General features: G+C 33.8%; 1 protein-coding gene across 4 annotated transcripts; it reads right to left on the bottom strand.

Moving 5' to 3' along the window:
* Positions 1-6,593: 6,593 nt before the first annotated feature.
* LOC116016981 (putative disease resistance RPP13-like protein 3) lies at positions 6,594-10,838 on the bottom strand. 4 transcript variants are annotated; one of them, XM_031257472.1, is made up of 5 exons: positions 7,833-10,838; positions 7,569-7,694; positions 7,269-7,422; positions 6,913-6,965; positions 6,594-6,834 (listed from the first exon to the last, which is right to left on the bottom strand). In XM_031257472.1, exons 1-2 carry the CDS (start codon positions 10,761-10,763, stop codon positions 7,683-7,685), a joined length of 2,943 nt encoding a protein of 980 aa, XP_031113332.1. In that variant the 5' UTR covers positions 10,764-10,838; the 3' UTR covers positions 6,594-6,834; positions 6,913-6,965; positions 7,269-7,422; positions 7,569-7,682. The 4 variants fall into 4 exon arrangements, with proteins under 4 accessions (XP_031113332.1, XP_031113331.1, XP_031113330.1 ...); XM_031257471.1 differs by having other exon boundaries at positions 7,264-7,422; XM_031257470.1 differs by lacking the exons at positions 6,594-6,834; positions 6,913-6,965 and having other exon boundaries at positions 6,999-7,422.
* Positions 10,839-14,088: the final 3,250 nt, after the last annotated feature.

Below are 14,088 nucleotides of genomic sequence, written 5' to 3' on the forward strand. Positions count from 1 at the left end.
TATAAAAGAATAAGAGAAATTAAATGTTGGGCTAGAAGGTTTGAATGGTAAAATTACATTTTAACTCTCTTTATTAAATGATAAAGATGACAAAATAATAATAATAATAATAATAATAATAATAATAATTATTATTATTATTATTATTATAAACTTAGTTGATCTCAATTTGGCCTCACTAATCTTAAGCTCATAGGACGTGACCCCGCCCCTAGAGCCACTACAGAGGTAAATCGTGATTTACGCAATTAGCCCATCGGTCAGATCATAGTCTTTATGTGAGCACAAGAGATCCAATCCAGACCTTCTAGCATCCTTGGGTCATTTTTCGATACATATTTTCAGTGGATTTGAACCCCAACTGTACTGTTGTCTCCCGTCATGACATACCTTCAAGTCAAGCGACGGATCAACTACAATAAGTCCCGGGGGAAAAATACATTCCATTTGCAAAGGCCGTCAACGGGGCATGCTGCTTTATGGGCCGTTAAACGGATGACTAATTGTGCCATGCAAGAAAATAAAAGTTACAGATATAATAAAAAAAAAAAAGGGTCAAATAAGCCATAAACTTTACTCGAAAATTCAATTAGATCACCTAAACTTTTAAAAAGTACAATTACACCCTTTAAAAATCCAGTGATCGGTGAACCGTCGCCGGTCGTCGTATACCAGAGAAGGCGACCAATTAGTCACCTAGTTAGTTGCCTTCCATGGAGAAGGCGGATTGGTCGTCTTCTCATTCAGACAAGGCGACCAGTGGTCGCCTTCCGTCGGGGAAGGCTGCTAGTTGGTTGCCTTCTGCCAACCGTCGCCGATCACCAGATTTTTGCTGGAGATGATGCAAGAACCAAAATGACCTGTAATAGCATGTCATTTACATGTTCTTGGACTTCATTGCCTCAATATAACATGTTAAAAGGTGTAATTGCAATTTTTGAAGGTTTAAGGACCTAATTGACTTTTCAGGTAAAGTTTAAGGGCTTATTTGACCCTTTTTTAAAAAATATTAAAAGAATTGGACTAAATGTGGTAGTACCACAATATTGAATGACTAAAAGTAGAATTTTTTCCATTTTAAAATCAAAATTGTTTTTAGGAGAAAATTAAAGTTATTATTTTTTTGATTGACGCTGAAAATCCTCCTATACTATTTGATCGTATGCACTAGGTAAACTTGACTCTTGTATAATATAATAGTCTTAAACCACATAGTAGAAATAAATAGCACCAGGAAAATCTTATATGACAGGCTCATATCCTTCAATCCTGAAAATCATACTCTCCATCATCTCTTTTAGGGGGAAAAAAAAACAAAGAGGTTAATTTTACATTAAAAAAAACTTGTTCTATTAATTTACTTATTATTTTTTGTGAGATTTGAAGATTTCAAGTGTGTTTTTTGCTCAATTTAGAACACCATCATTCTTTTCCTGGAGGTGTTCTGTACAATGAAAGTCCTTTATTGATTGGTTGGATGGTTGAGCATTGGAGCTGATACAAGTTTTTTTGCCTTTATCCATCCGTAGGCTCCCTTTGTGTTGTATTATTTTTAAAAGTTTTGTATATATTGGCTATGTTTGTCAAACCTAGCTGAAAAGGTAGTTGAAAGCTAAAAAGTAATTGAAAACTAAAAAGCTATAAGCTCGAAGTTGAAATCTGAAGAGCTGTTATGCTTAAAAGTGTTTGATAAAATTAGCTTTTTGATAAGCTGATAAATGTAAAAAGGCTAAAAAAAAGGACATCTTCATACAATTTAAATAGTTTTAAATTTAAATAGGTTTGTTTATATATTAAAATATAAAAATCAATATATTTTAATAAAATATAAGGTAAGAACATATATTTGAAAACATATAAAGTAAAAAAAAATGTTTATAATTCATAAGATTAGTTCATACAAAAATCAATGTCCAAACACAAATGTCAAATTGAAACTACGACCAAACATATTGAAGAGAAAAAATCAAAAAGGTTTAGCCAAAAAAGTTTTAATTGGGAAGGATAGGTGATGTCATTTCTTTAAAATAATAAGGTTAAAGATGGAAAAAAGTTAGGAAGTTACTAGCTTATTTTGAAAGAGGTAGCGTTCAAAATTAAACTCTTATTTTAAACTACTAGCTTATTTTATGAATATTACCATACAGAGCTTATAGCTTATTAGTAGCTTAAAATAAGCTATAAGCTCCTAAATAAGCTCTGCCAAACAGAGCCATTATCAAAACAAGTTAATGATTTTTGAGACCTACCAAAGTGGCAAATTATACCGTGCACCACGTACGTAAACGACGTCGTTTTGAGCATTGTAAACTAACCGTTCGTTTTTTTTTTTTTTGGAAATCACGTTTCCCGGTTCGGCCGGTGTCTGTATTTATGTTAATATTCTGTGTATTCCAGGCAATCCTTTTGTGTATTCTAGGCAACCGTTCTGTGTATTCATGTTAGTAACACATGTTGTGATGTGTTTGTACATTCAAATGTTTAGGAGGATGAATTTTGTGTATTTTGTGTCAATATTCTGTGTATTCATGTTATTAACACAGGTTGTGATGTGTTTGTGCATTCGAATGTTAGGATGATGAATTCTGTGTATTTTGTGTCAATATTATTGTGTATTCTGCGCAAACATTCTGTGTATTCTAAGCAAACGTTCTGTGTATTCTAGATAATGATTATGTGTATTATAGATAATGAATTCCTTGGAGTCATTCGCGTCCGCGTCCGCGTCCACTAACATCTGTGTATTTTGTGTCAATATTCTGTGTATTCTGGGCAAACATTCTGTGTATTCTAGGCAAACGTTCTGTTTATTCTAGATAATGATTATGTGTATTATAGATAATGAATTCCTGGAGTCATTCACGTTCGCGTCCACTAACATCAAAATGATGTCGTTTACGTTCGTGGTGCACATTGCTATGTGCACCGTGGTGCATGGTATAACGATTGTACCAAAGTGGCAGGATTTGCCTAGCTAGTTTCCATATATATGTTTGTGTGCGTGCGCACACTCGCATAGTGTATTAATAATTACTACCTCCGTCCCATTTTGTTTTTCTGATTCGGTTAACGAGGCTTGACTAAAGTTATTTTTTATTCAATTTTTCATAATATTAAATTTAGTATTAGTATATAAAATTTATATATTTAGAAACTACATTAAAAGTACTATTAAACACAAAAATTCAAATTTAAAAATAATTAAAAATTACTAAAGAAAATAAGCAATGAAAAAAGAGTTGATTTGACCAATGAATAGTAAACAAGACAGGTAAAATGGGACAGAGGGAGCAATAAATTGTATAAATAATTTGTAATATGTATCAATATTAACTCTTAAGGTGTTTCAAATTTTTAAATTTTTTATTAATTTATAAGAATTATCTATTTATTTGAATTTTTTTTAGTTATTATTGATTTTAACAAATTATATTTGTGTTTGTTTAAATTATCTAAACTATTTTAGTATACAATTATTAACTTTTAAAATTAATTTTTAATTAAACTTAATTTTCTATTAGTTTAGTGGGTCGGTCTGTCATAACCCGCAGACCTAAGAGGGTGCTAGTATGACAATTTCGTCATTATTAACTTTTCATGAAAAAACAATTTTGTTATTATTGATTTTTCTTAATTACTCTTTTTATTATTGTGGAGGGATATATATTGATCCTTATATTCATTATTCCTTACAATTTCAAATCCAACTAAATAGTAAAATCAATATTCTGAATAATTTCTTTAATTTCCACCAATCAAATAATGTAATTAGTTTTGAGACAAATTTTTTTCATGGAATTTCAATTTCAAGTCTTCCTCAAATATTTTTGGCGAACCAAACAAGGGGTATGAAACTTGCAAATTTAGAAGATAATACTGCATTTATATTCTCATTTTGCAATTTAGTCAATAGTCTTTCGCTATTTGATTGAGTGGTGGAAAAAATAAAATAAAATAAGCAGTAGGCCATGTCTACTTTTGAATATTGCACCAATAATGGAAACTTTATTAGAGCTGGAAAGCTAAAGGTTAAAAAAAGCTGTCGGCAAAGAATTATTGCACTGATGAGATGAGATGAGTGGCATTACCCAATTCCACTCATCTTGCTTCTGCTAATCTTCACACCTAAACCAACAGAGATAGAGAGAAAGAGAGAAAAGAATGGCTTGTGTAGCTGTAAATTCTCTTATCACAACATTAGAGCTTGAGTTCTTGCAACCTGAACCTCGTCCAATCCTACAACAAATGGAACTAATTCCTTTTAGTCTTCAACTATTATGTTATTTTCACATTTAGTCCTAGTCTTTTAATTTCGTCACATTATATCATTGACTTTATTTGTTTGTCACATTTAATCCTTCTAAAATTTTGTCATCCAGTCATCCCAACATTTAATCAATATGACTAACGAAAACAACCCAATGGGGTAGCTCAAGTGGCAAGTGAGCTCTCTTTGTCGGGAGGAATTTCATGTGAACTCGGGTTCAATTCCCACAAGTGACGATTCCCCCTGGGCCAGCTCTCGTGCCTCCCGGACTGTTAAACGGACGGAGAGGAAGATCTTGTGGTAAATCTACCAAAAAAAAAATGACTAACGAACATTAATTTTCATCATTTAATTAAAAGATTCTACCAAAAAAAAAAAAGACTAACGAACATTAATTTTCATCATTTAATTAAAAGATTTTACAAGTGATAGAGAGAAATTACATGTTGGTAGGAGGCTTGAATGACAAAATTACATGTTAGCCATCTTTATTATATGGTGAAATGACAAAATTTTAAAAGAATTAAATGTGACAATCAAAAGAAAGGCAAAATTTTAAAAGAATTAAATGTGACAATCAAAAGAAAGGCAAAATTTTAAAAGAATTAAATGTGACAATCAAATGAAAGTCAACGATATAATTTGACAAAATTAAAAGAATAGGACTAAAAGTAGCAATGCCACAATACTCTAGGACTAAAAGTGAAATTGCTATGAAAAATTAATAAAATATCTATGTTACACCAAAGACTAAAACTTGAGCATTTATTTCTTTGGAAATAGTGTAAATTGATTGAGATCCGAATTGATTTTTGTTAAAATTTCAACATTAAAGTCAATTGAATTATTGGGTTCTCATTCTTCTCTTGTAAATCATTCAAGAACATTGAAGATGAGCAACGTAACTAAGAAAACTACAATATTTTATGGTTGTTATTGAGAAATATGCATTACATGTATGCCGCCCTTTCTCATTCTTAATTGTATTTTTCCAACTTGTGCTAAAGCAAATTTAAATTATGTGATTCATGATTGAGGATTTGAGATAAGTTAAAGTACATAATGGGTCCACAAAGAGCCAAACACTGATGGGTGTTTGGTTGGATGAAAACATTTTTTAAGGAAAAAGTTTTCTTTAAATTTGAGAATTTTCCTTCATTTGGTTTATGAAAAATATTTTTCATCGGAAACGTTTTCCTCAATAATGAGGAAAAGTTTTCATTAGCTCACCCTTGGGTTTGGTTCGCGAAAAATAATTGAGGAGAAATAGGATTCAAATTTCATGAAAAAGCAATAATTACTAGGAAGATTGATTCCATTATTTGGTTGGTAGAAAAGAAATCACCAGAAATATTGATTCCGTTGTTTGGTTGAATTTGAAATCGTAAGAAATAATGAGTATAAAGACCTATATGCACATATACAATAATAATGATAATAAAAGTATGAATGAACCACAAGAGCAAAATTGTAATGTTAGCTCACTTTTTGTTCTCAAGTTCTATGAAAAAACAAAACACCACCCCTCTCTTTGAATGAATTACATGGGCAAAATAGTCATAAATAAGGTGGAAAAAGTTTTCGCAAGAGTGATTAGGAAAAAGAAGATGGAAAGCCTACCATTGAAACTACTAAACGAACACAAACAAGCTTGTTTGCGAACACTTAGCAAACGAGCTTACCACTGTTCAAACTCTGTTCGTTTATTAACCGAGCTCTAAATTTTGTTTGTTAATGTTCGTTTACCTTAATAAATGAACATAAACGAACGCTTACCGAGCTCGAACACGAGTAGTTTGTCGAAAGCTCTGTTCACTAACACTCCTATGCATTGATTCATATTAGCTTCATTAAATTTTCCATGTTGTGCACTCAATTTGCCTATCACTTGCTTCCATTTTAGTCCACTCCCTAGAGAATGACAAATACAATCACACTTAAATCTATACTGCAAAATGGCGCTATTATATTGCCGGGGAGTGGCATATGTTGTTGAATAGTTTGCTATTTGGTTAACATAATTTTTTGTAAGTTAATTAGGGGGGGCTAGCTAGCTCATTTTCTTTTCTTTTATTTTGTCATGTACTAATACGTTGGTTTCTTTTGTTTTATGAAAGTAACAATGTATTCTAAATCAAAATTTCAACAAGATGATCTATTAGGAATATTTGTTAATAAATTTTGATGATAATGAAAGTTGTGTAAAAGTGGTGATGGAATGTACAATAGTGTGTGCGAGAAGGTATCCTCACACTGAATATCAGCTCAAGGAGAGGAATCGAAGGAGGGTTAAATAGTAGGTGGTTAATCATAAGAATATAGAGTGTTTGGAAACTAGTTCAAAGGAATATATGTGAATATTCAGAATAATACTCTTAAACATATATATACAATAATAACTATAAGGAATACAAAAAAAGATGTAATCAATCATATCCCAACTATCAAATACAATAATTTCACAAATATTAATAACTAAATAATAACAATTCAAAAAAAAATAATAACAATTCACTATCATCTTCAACTGACTCTGATCCATAAATGACTTTGATCTTCAACTGTATCTGCAAACATAATTGAAAATGTGAAATACTCTACATTCTAATGATACAAGAAAGTTGAAAATTGACAGATGGACTTACCTTGTTTCAATCATAAAGACCATTGAGCTGAAGCATTATTTGGGCGCATGAATCTGTATTAACATGGAGTAAATAAATAAGGACGATGACTAATATTGTGCATTAAATTGAATTTTGACAATCATGAACAGAGAAACAGAACAGTTGAAGTTGAAGAATGAGGCAGTTTGCAAGATGAAATCTAAAACAAAAACTGCAAAAGAAATACGTCTAGACAACCTCAAATAACAGTGGTAGACTAATGCATGCCAGGCATAGTAGAACATTATGTGAAGAATGAATATATTATCTTTAAGAACTTAATACAGGAAATCAGCCAATGATGAGAAATTGCATTAGCTCTGCAATAACCTCACTTCATAATCTTTAACATTTCTTCCTAACGAATGGAATCAAGCAATACTTGGACTTCATTTACTTGCCACTTCTAGGATAGTAATCATCGCCCACCGCCAAATCCTCCGGAAACAGGAACACCTCCTCGTCTTCTAAACCGCCAAACTCCAATATCTGCACTAAAACCGCTCATTTAACAAATTTTCAAGCAACAAATCCAAAAAGAACACAAGAATCTCCAGAACAACAAATCACTTCCTCTCTTATTGAAACAAGAATCGAGAATTGAAAGGCGAGAGAGAGCAGAGAGAGATGAATACCAGAAGCGAAACTAGAGGAGTCGGTGACTTGAAGTCCTTGAAATCCCATCCTATCTCGAGAATCCGCCGGCGGTTGGTGACTTTCACATTTTCCTAGAGACTTTAGCCTCATCTTTAGTAGTAAGGCTGTCATGAATCATTGGAAATAAATTAATTAGGATTAGGATATGATGATATATTAAATGCCGTTACGTTTGTAGAGAAAAGGACAAGGAAATAAAAAGCAATTGATCCAGAAAGAGCAAGGGAGATCAGAAAGACTACCTGTCTTGTATATTCCTCAATGACAATCATGTCTTCGTTTCCTTGCTCATGTTGCTCTTCCCAAATTTGCTTTGCTGAAGCCACCGCAGAAGGAAGACAACGAATCAATTTGATAGACTTCAAATTTGAAATTTCTGCAAAGTTGGCTGGGATTTCTTCCAATTTTTCGCACCAAGAAAGGATTAGGCACTCAAGGTTCGGAAATTGATAAGCACTGGCTTCCCAACACTTCAGATCAATTGCATCAATTTTCAAATAAACTAATTGCTCAAATTTCTCCTTCTTGGATAGTTTCCACTCTTCTTCACCAATGCAAAAACACCTTAATAGCTTTAGCACCTCAAGTTTAGGCAACTTGCTAAGACTATTAACTGCCTTCCACCGAAACGTAATATCACAAAAGACCAACTTCTTAAGGTTTTCCAAGCGACCAATATGATTATTTGGATTCATCACATAATAGCCCCCCGGACAGAAGTAAGAACCATAAAGATGCAAACTCTCAAGTTGGTGTAAATAGGCAAGGTTTTTTATGTAATCATTTGAAGCTTGTCTTTCAAATTTAACCTTTACCTTCTTCACATGTGGAATATTAGCAAATAATTCTCTTGTGCATTGATCAGGCCCAATCCCATAAATGCTCTTCAAGTTTTGATGAAAAAATATGGGAAAATCACCAGGAATATAGTAACATTTGAAATGTTGTAGTTGTGGAAACTCTAAAATGCTCATTTCATCAAACCCCATATGGGAAGAAAGTATTTGAAGATTCCATGGGCGGAAGGGTTTTAACAAGTTTTTATGCCAACCATTTGAAAATAGACATCTCAAATGGACAAGATTCCCAATATTGCACTCAATATCATAGAGTACTCTTAATAAACTGCAAAATTTCAAATTCAAATATGTGCATATTGGTGAGAAACTGAAGATGGATCTGCAGTTTCTAAAAATAAAATATGATGTATGTCTGCTTAAGTTGTTTGATTGGATGCTTACCCAACGAAAATCTTTTAGAGGGGAACTGCAACCATTTTCATAGACAATATGGAGAAGGTTGTCCTTTTTAGCTTCCCTCACACAAAAAGAATGCAGTAAATCATGCATTCTAAATGCCTTTATTTTTCCTCCACATGAACTACTTGCCTGGCTTACCAGAATTAAGTTTCTATCCTTGAGTTCTTGAATGTTCTTTTCAGCCATTGCATCAAAGCTCATACTCTCAAATTCCTTTATAAGTCCTTCAGCAGCCCATAACTTTTTCAAAATTTTAACATGAATCTCTTTATCTTCTGGAAAAATGCTCAAATATAAAAAACAAGCCTTCAATTTGTAAGGCAAGTGATTGTAACTTGATGAGAGAATCCTTGAGCATTCTTCATCAATGCTTGTTGTTGCAAATGAATTTAGAGTTTCAGCAATCTTCTTCCACTCATCTATGGTGTTGAGTTTGGAAAATAAACCTGCAGCCACAACAATTGCCAAAGCCAGTCCTTTGCATTTCTTAACAACTGGTCTTACAATTGCCTCAAATTCAACATCGCAAGATTTGCATGTCTTTTCGTGAAATAAATTCCAACTCTCACTTTCATCTAACAACTGCATTTGATGAGAAAAGTCATTACTAGAGCCAATACGAGTAGATACCTTTGCAAAGCGAGTAGTTAACAATACTCGACTATGATTGCTATTATCTGGAAAGCAAGCTTTGACAGCATTCCACGCCTCGTCACTCCAAATGTCATCTATCACAACAAAGTACCTTTGATGCAGCAAATATTGATATAGTTGTTCTGCCAGCTCCTCTTCGGTGCCACTATTTGCACAGCCCATTGATTTAAGAAGACCCGTGAGCATTTGTCTCTTATTATGATGTTGGGATACAACAACCCAAGCTCGCTTGTCAAAATAGGATACAATTGACTGATCTTCATAAACACTCTTAGTCAATGTTGTCTTGCCAATGCCTCCCATACCTATAATCGAGACAATTTCTCGTTGCCTTGATGAATGCTCAATTAACATCTTCTTTACAATCTGGAACTCATTGTTCTTCCCCACCATAATCTCCTCAGAGTGTGAAGCATGTTCGGAAGAATTCCCCAGCATGATAACTTCTTCGTCACATTCAGTAAACGCATCAAGTGCTGTTTCCCTTCTTTGCAAGGCTATGACATGCTTGACTTTCGCCAACTCTTCCTTGATAGCATCAATGTCTTCTATTGCTTTTTCTAAAATACGACGAAGTTTGCATGAAGGCCAAGATCTTTCCCCTTGTGGGTTTTCCACATAAAGATCTGCAACTCCAAATTCTTCATCTTCTGCTTCTATATCCCACAGATCAAGAGTTTCTTCTGCTTCCACAAAAAGATCTGCAACTCCAAATTCTTCATCTTTTGCTTCTATATCCCCCAAATCAAGAGTTTCTTCTGCTTCCACAAAAAGATCTGCTATTCCAAATTCTTCATCTTCTGCTTCTATATCCCCCAGATCAAGAGTTTCTTCTGCTTCCACAAAAAGATCTGCTATTCCAATTTCCTCTTCCTCTTCCTCTTCATCTTCTTCTTCCTCTTCATCTTCATCTTCTTCTTCCTCTTCCTCTTCCTCTTCCTCTTCCTCTTCATCTTCCTCTTCCTCTTCCTCTTCTTCTTCCTCATCCTCATAGAGCTTTGCAATTTGGAATTCGATTTTATATTCTACTCTGAAAGCCACATCTCTAAGTTTTGTTTCCAAGTCTTTAATTGCTTGAATGCCATCCATTCTGTTCTCATCGAATAGCTCTATCAGAAAACCAAGCTTTTCATGGAGGGATTGGATCAACACTTTGTTGCAAGGGATAAGCTCCTTTTGTTGTAGGATTGGACGAGGTTGAGGTTGCAAGAATTCAAGCTCTATTGTCCTCATAAGAGAAATCACAGCTACACAGGCCATTCTTCTCTCTCTTTCTCTCTATGTATGTAATGTAATTGTGAGCTGTTTTCTTCTCTCTTAGTTTGGGAAATGGAAGCAGTTTTAATTGCAAGATTGCCAGCTAGCATTGACTTTCTGCTGCAACTTGCAAAGATTTGAGTTAGAGTTAGATAATGACAACATGATTTGAATATATGATACGCAATTGTTTAATGTTAAGTGGGAATCCTACAGCGCATATCCTTTTTCCTCTTTATTGTGTTTATCGAAGGCAGCTCCAGCTGGATCCAAAATAGGAACAGCTCAGTAATATTTTTTTGAATAAGGAACAGCTAAGTTAAGTTTCAAAATTGGCAGCAAATAAATCTACAATGTGATTGTTCCCTCTCTGGCTAAAGCTTCTTGTTCGTATACTGGTTGGGAGGTGTGCGACACAAATATACCTCATTGTATTCGTGATTTGATTTCGCAATAACAATTTGCTTTGATGGTTGTTTTCAAAAAAAAAAAAAAATACAATATAAAATTTAACATGAACTTTGATCAATTAATGGGGTTTTGTGTTGCACGAATTATGCTTAGGGTACTATCCAATAAGGGTGCTTCCCTCTAAAATTTTTATTGCACAAGTTAATACAACATTTCTGCCACAGGTCATAATTATGCATTCTTGAAATATTTACTTTTATGAAAATTTTGATAATCTTGCGTTTTGATATACAACAGGATACCGAATAACACTTTGATAAATTCTGAAACACTAATTTAAAAAATGCACATTAGGCATTGGAATATTCACGCAATAAATATAAACTTACTAATTAATATATATATAAGTTTTTGAGTGAGGAAGGAAACCGCGGCCACTAATCGAGAGTGTACATTGAGTAAACTTCACCACGTGACTGACCAGTCTAGTTTGTTCATGACTGATTAGTTCAAACCAAAAAGACCAATAAGTCACACCCATTGAGAGTCGAATTAAAGTTACATTGTGGTTATCAAACCAATAGTTTGACCAACTTGTCTGGGATTATCAATCCTATATATATATATATATATATATATATATATATATATATATATATATATGATCGCGTTCAGGTGCGTACTGGCTGCCCAGGAGAGAACTGCGGACGAATCATAGCGCGCCACGTGTCCGGAATGTAGTTGCACCTAACGTTATAACTAAGTGCACATCATGTTATAGCTAGGTGCACATAGGTGCATCCAGGTGCATAAATGTTAACAAGGTAAATCACTTGCACCTGCAAGTGAAAATAGGTGCACACGTGCAAGTAAAATTTATTACAAGTGCAAGTAAATCGTACAATGAGCATCAATACTAAGTGTACCTAATCTTATAATTATGTGCACCTAATGTTATAACTAGGTGCACATAGTTGCACTCAGGTGCATAAATGTTAACAAAGTAAATTACTTGCACAAGTGCAAGTAAAATGTATTGCAGATACAAGTAAAATGTATTACAGGTGCAAGTGAATTGTACAGTGAGCATCAATACTAAGTGCACATAATGTTATAACTAGGTGCACCTAGGTTGCACCCAGATACATGAATATTAACAAGGTAAATTACTTGCATTTGTAAGTGAAAGTATTTGTGAAAATAGGTGCATGAATATTAACAAGGTAAATTACTTGCACTTGTAAGTGAAAATATGTGCGAAAATAGGTGCACTTGTAAGTGAAACTAGGAGCACCAAAGTTCCAGTTATTTGCGAAAATGCCATCGCGTCATTGTTTTAAAATTGCATCTGATTCGTTGATCTGGACACGTGGACGGCTGTGAAGCGTTCTCATTTCTTACCTGGGCGGCAGTTCGCATTGGAGTGCATCCCTATATATGTGTGTGTGTGTGTGTGTGCGCGCGCGTGTTATAATTCCAATCGTAACAAAATTCGATGGTAAAATTTCAATCCTCTAGGGACGGGGTCCTGTGAGGTTAGAATTAATCCGATGGAACTGAGATTACTTAATGTTAAAACAATATATAATATTAATAATCAAACATCTTTCTAGAGTGCCAATGACCTTAGCTTGTAGTCGGATGGTATGTAATGACTCTCGCAAATAGGAGATCATGAGATTGACAGACGATATTGACTCTTTGTGTTTCATAAGGTTGAAAAAATAATAAATATTTGTGTGTAGATATATCGTCACTGCTTTGATCACCCTTATCAGTAAACAAAACAAATTAATCCATCCAATCGCTAGATCTGAATACTGGCCAATAATTGATACTCAATTCCGACATCTATCGTCGCTTGGCTGCTCCGCCACTTTTGTCCAAAATATTAGCTTATTATAATAAAATATTAAATTATTAAGTTTGGTAAAAAAGTTAATAAGTATTATTTTAAACAACGAATTTTACTTTTAGTCCTCAACATTTAGATTTTTTTTAATTTTGTCATATTATATTCTTGATTTTTACTTTTTGTCACAATTAATTCTCCTTTTAAAATTTTGTTATTCTACCATTAACTCCTTATTAATTATTGCTAACATGCATATAATTTTACCATTCAATTAGAAGATTTTATAAAAGAATAAGAGAAATTAAATGTTGGGTAGAAGGTTTGAATGGTAAAATTACATGTTAACTCTCCTTATTAAATGATAAGATGACAAAATTATTATTATTATTATTATTATTATTATTATTATAAACTTAGTTGATCTCAATTTCGCCTCAATAATCTTAAGCTCATAGGACCCCGCCCCTAGAGCCACTACAGAGGTAAATCGTGAGTTACACAATTAGCCCACTGGTCAGATCATAGCATTTATGTGATGAGCACAAGAGATCCAATCCAGACCTTCTAGCATCCTTGGGTCATTTTCCGATACATATTTTCAGTGAATTTGAACGGAAACTGTTGTTTCCCGTCATGACCTTCAAGTCAAATGACGGATCAACTACAATAAGTCCCGGGGGAAAAATACATTCCATTTGCAAAGGCCGTCAACGGGGCATGCTGCTTTATGGGCCGTTAAACGGATGACTAATTGTGGCATGCAAGAAAATAAAAGTTACAAATATAATAATATAATAATAAAGGGTCAAATAAGCCATAAACTTTACTCGAAAATTCATTTAGATCCCTAAGTTTTTAAAAAGTACAATTACACCCTTTAAAAATCCAGCGATTGGCGAACCGTCGCCGGTCGTCGTATACCAAAGAAGGCGACCAGTTAGTCACCCAGTTAGTCGCCTTCCATGGAGAAGGCGGATTGGTCGCCTTCTCATTCAGACAAGGCGACCATTGGTCGCCTTCCATCAGGGAAGGCTGCCAGTTGGTCGCCTTCCGCCAACTGTC

Source organism: Ipomoea triloba, chromosome 4, assembly GCF_003576645.1.
Source record: "Ipomoea triloba cultivar NCNSP0323 chromosome 4, ASM357664v1".
Taxonomy (NCBI): domain Eukaryota; kingdom Viridiplantae; phylum Streptophyta; class Magnoliopsida; order Solanales; family Convolvulaceae; genus Ipomoea; species Ipomoea triloba.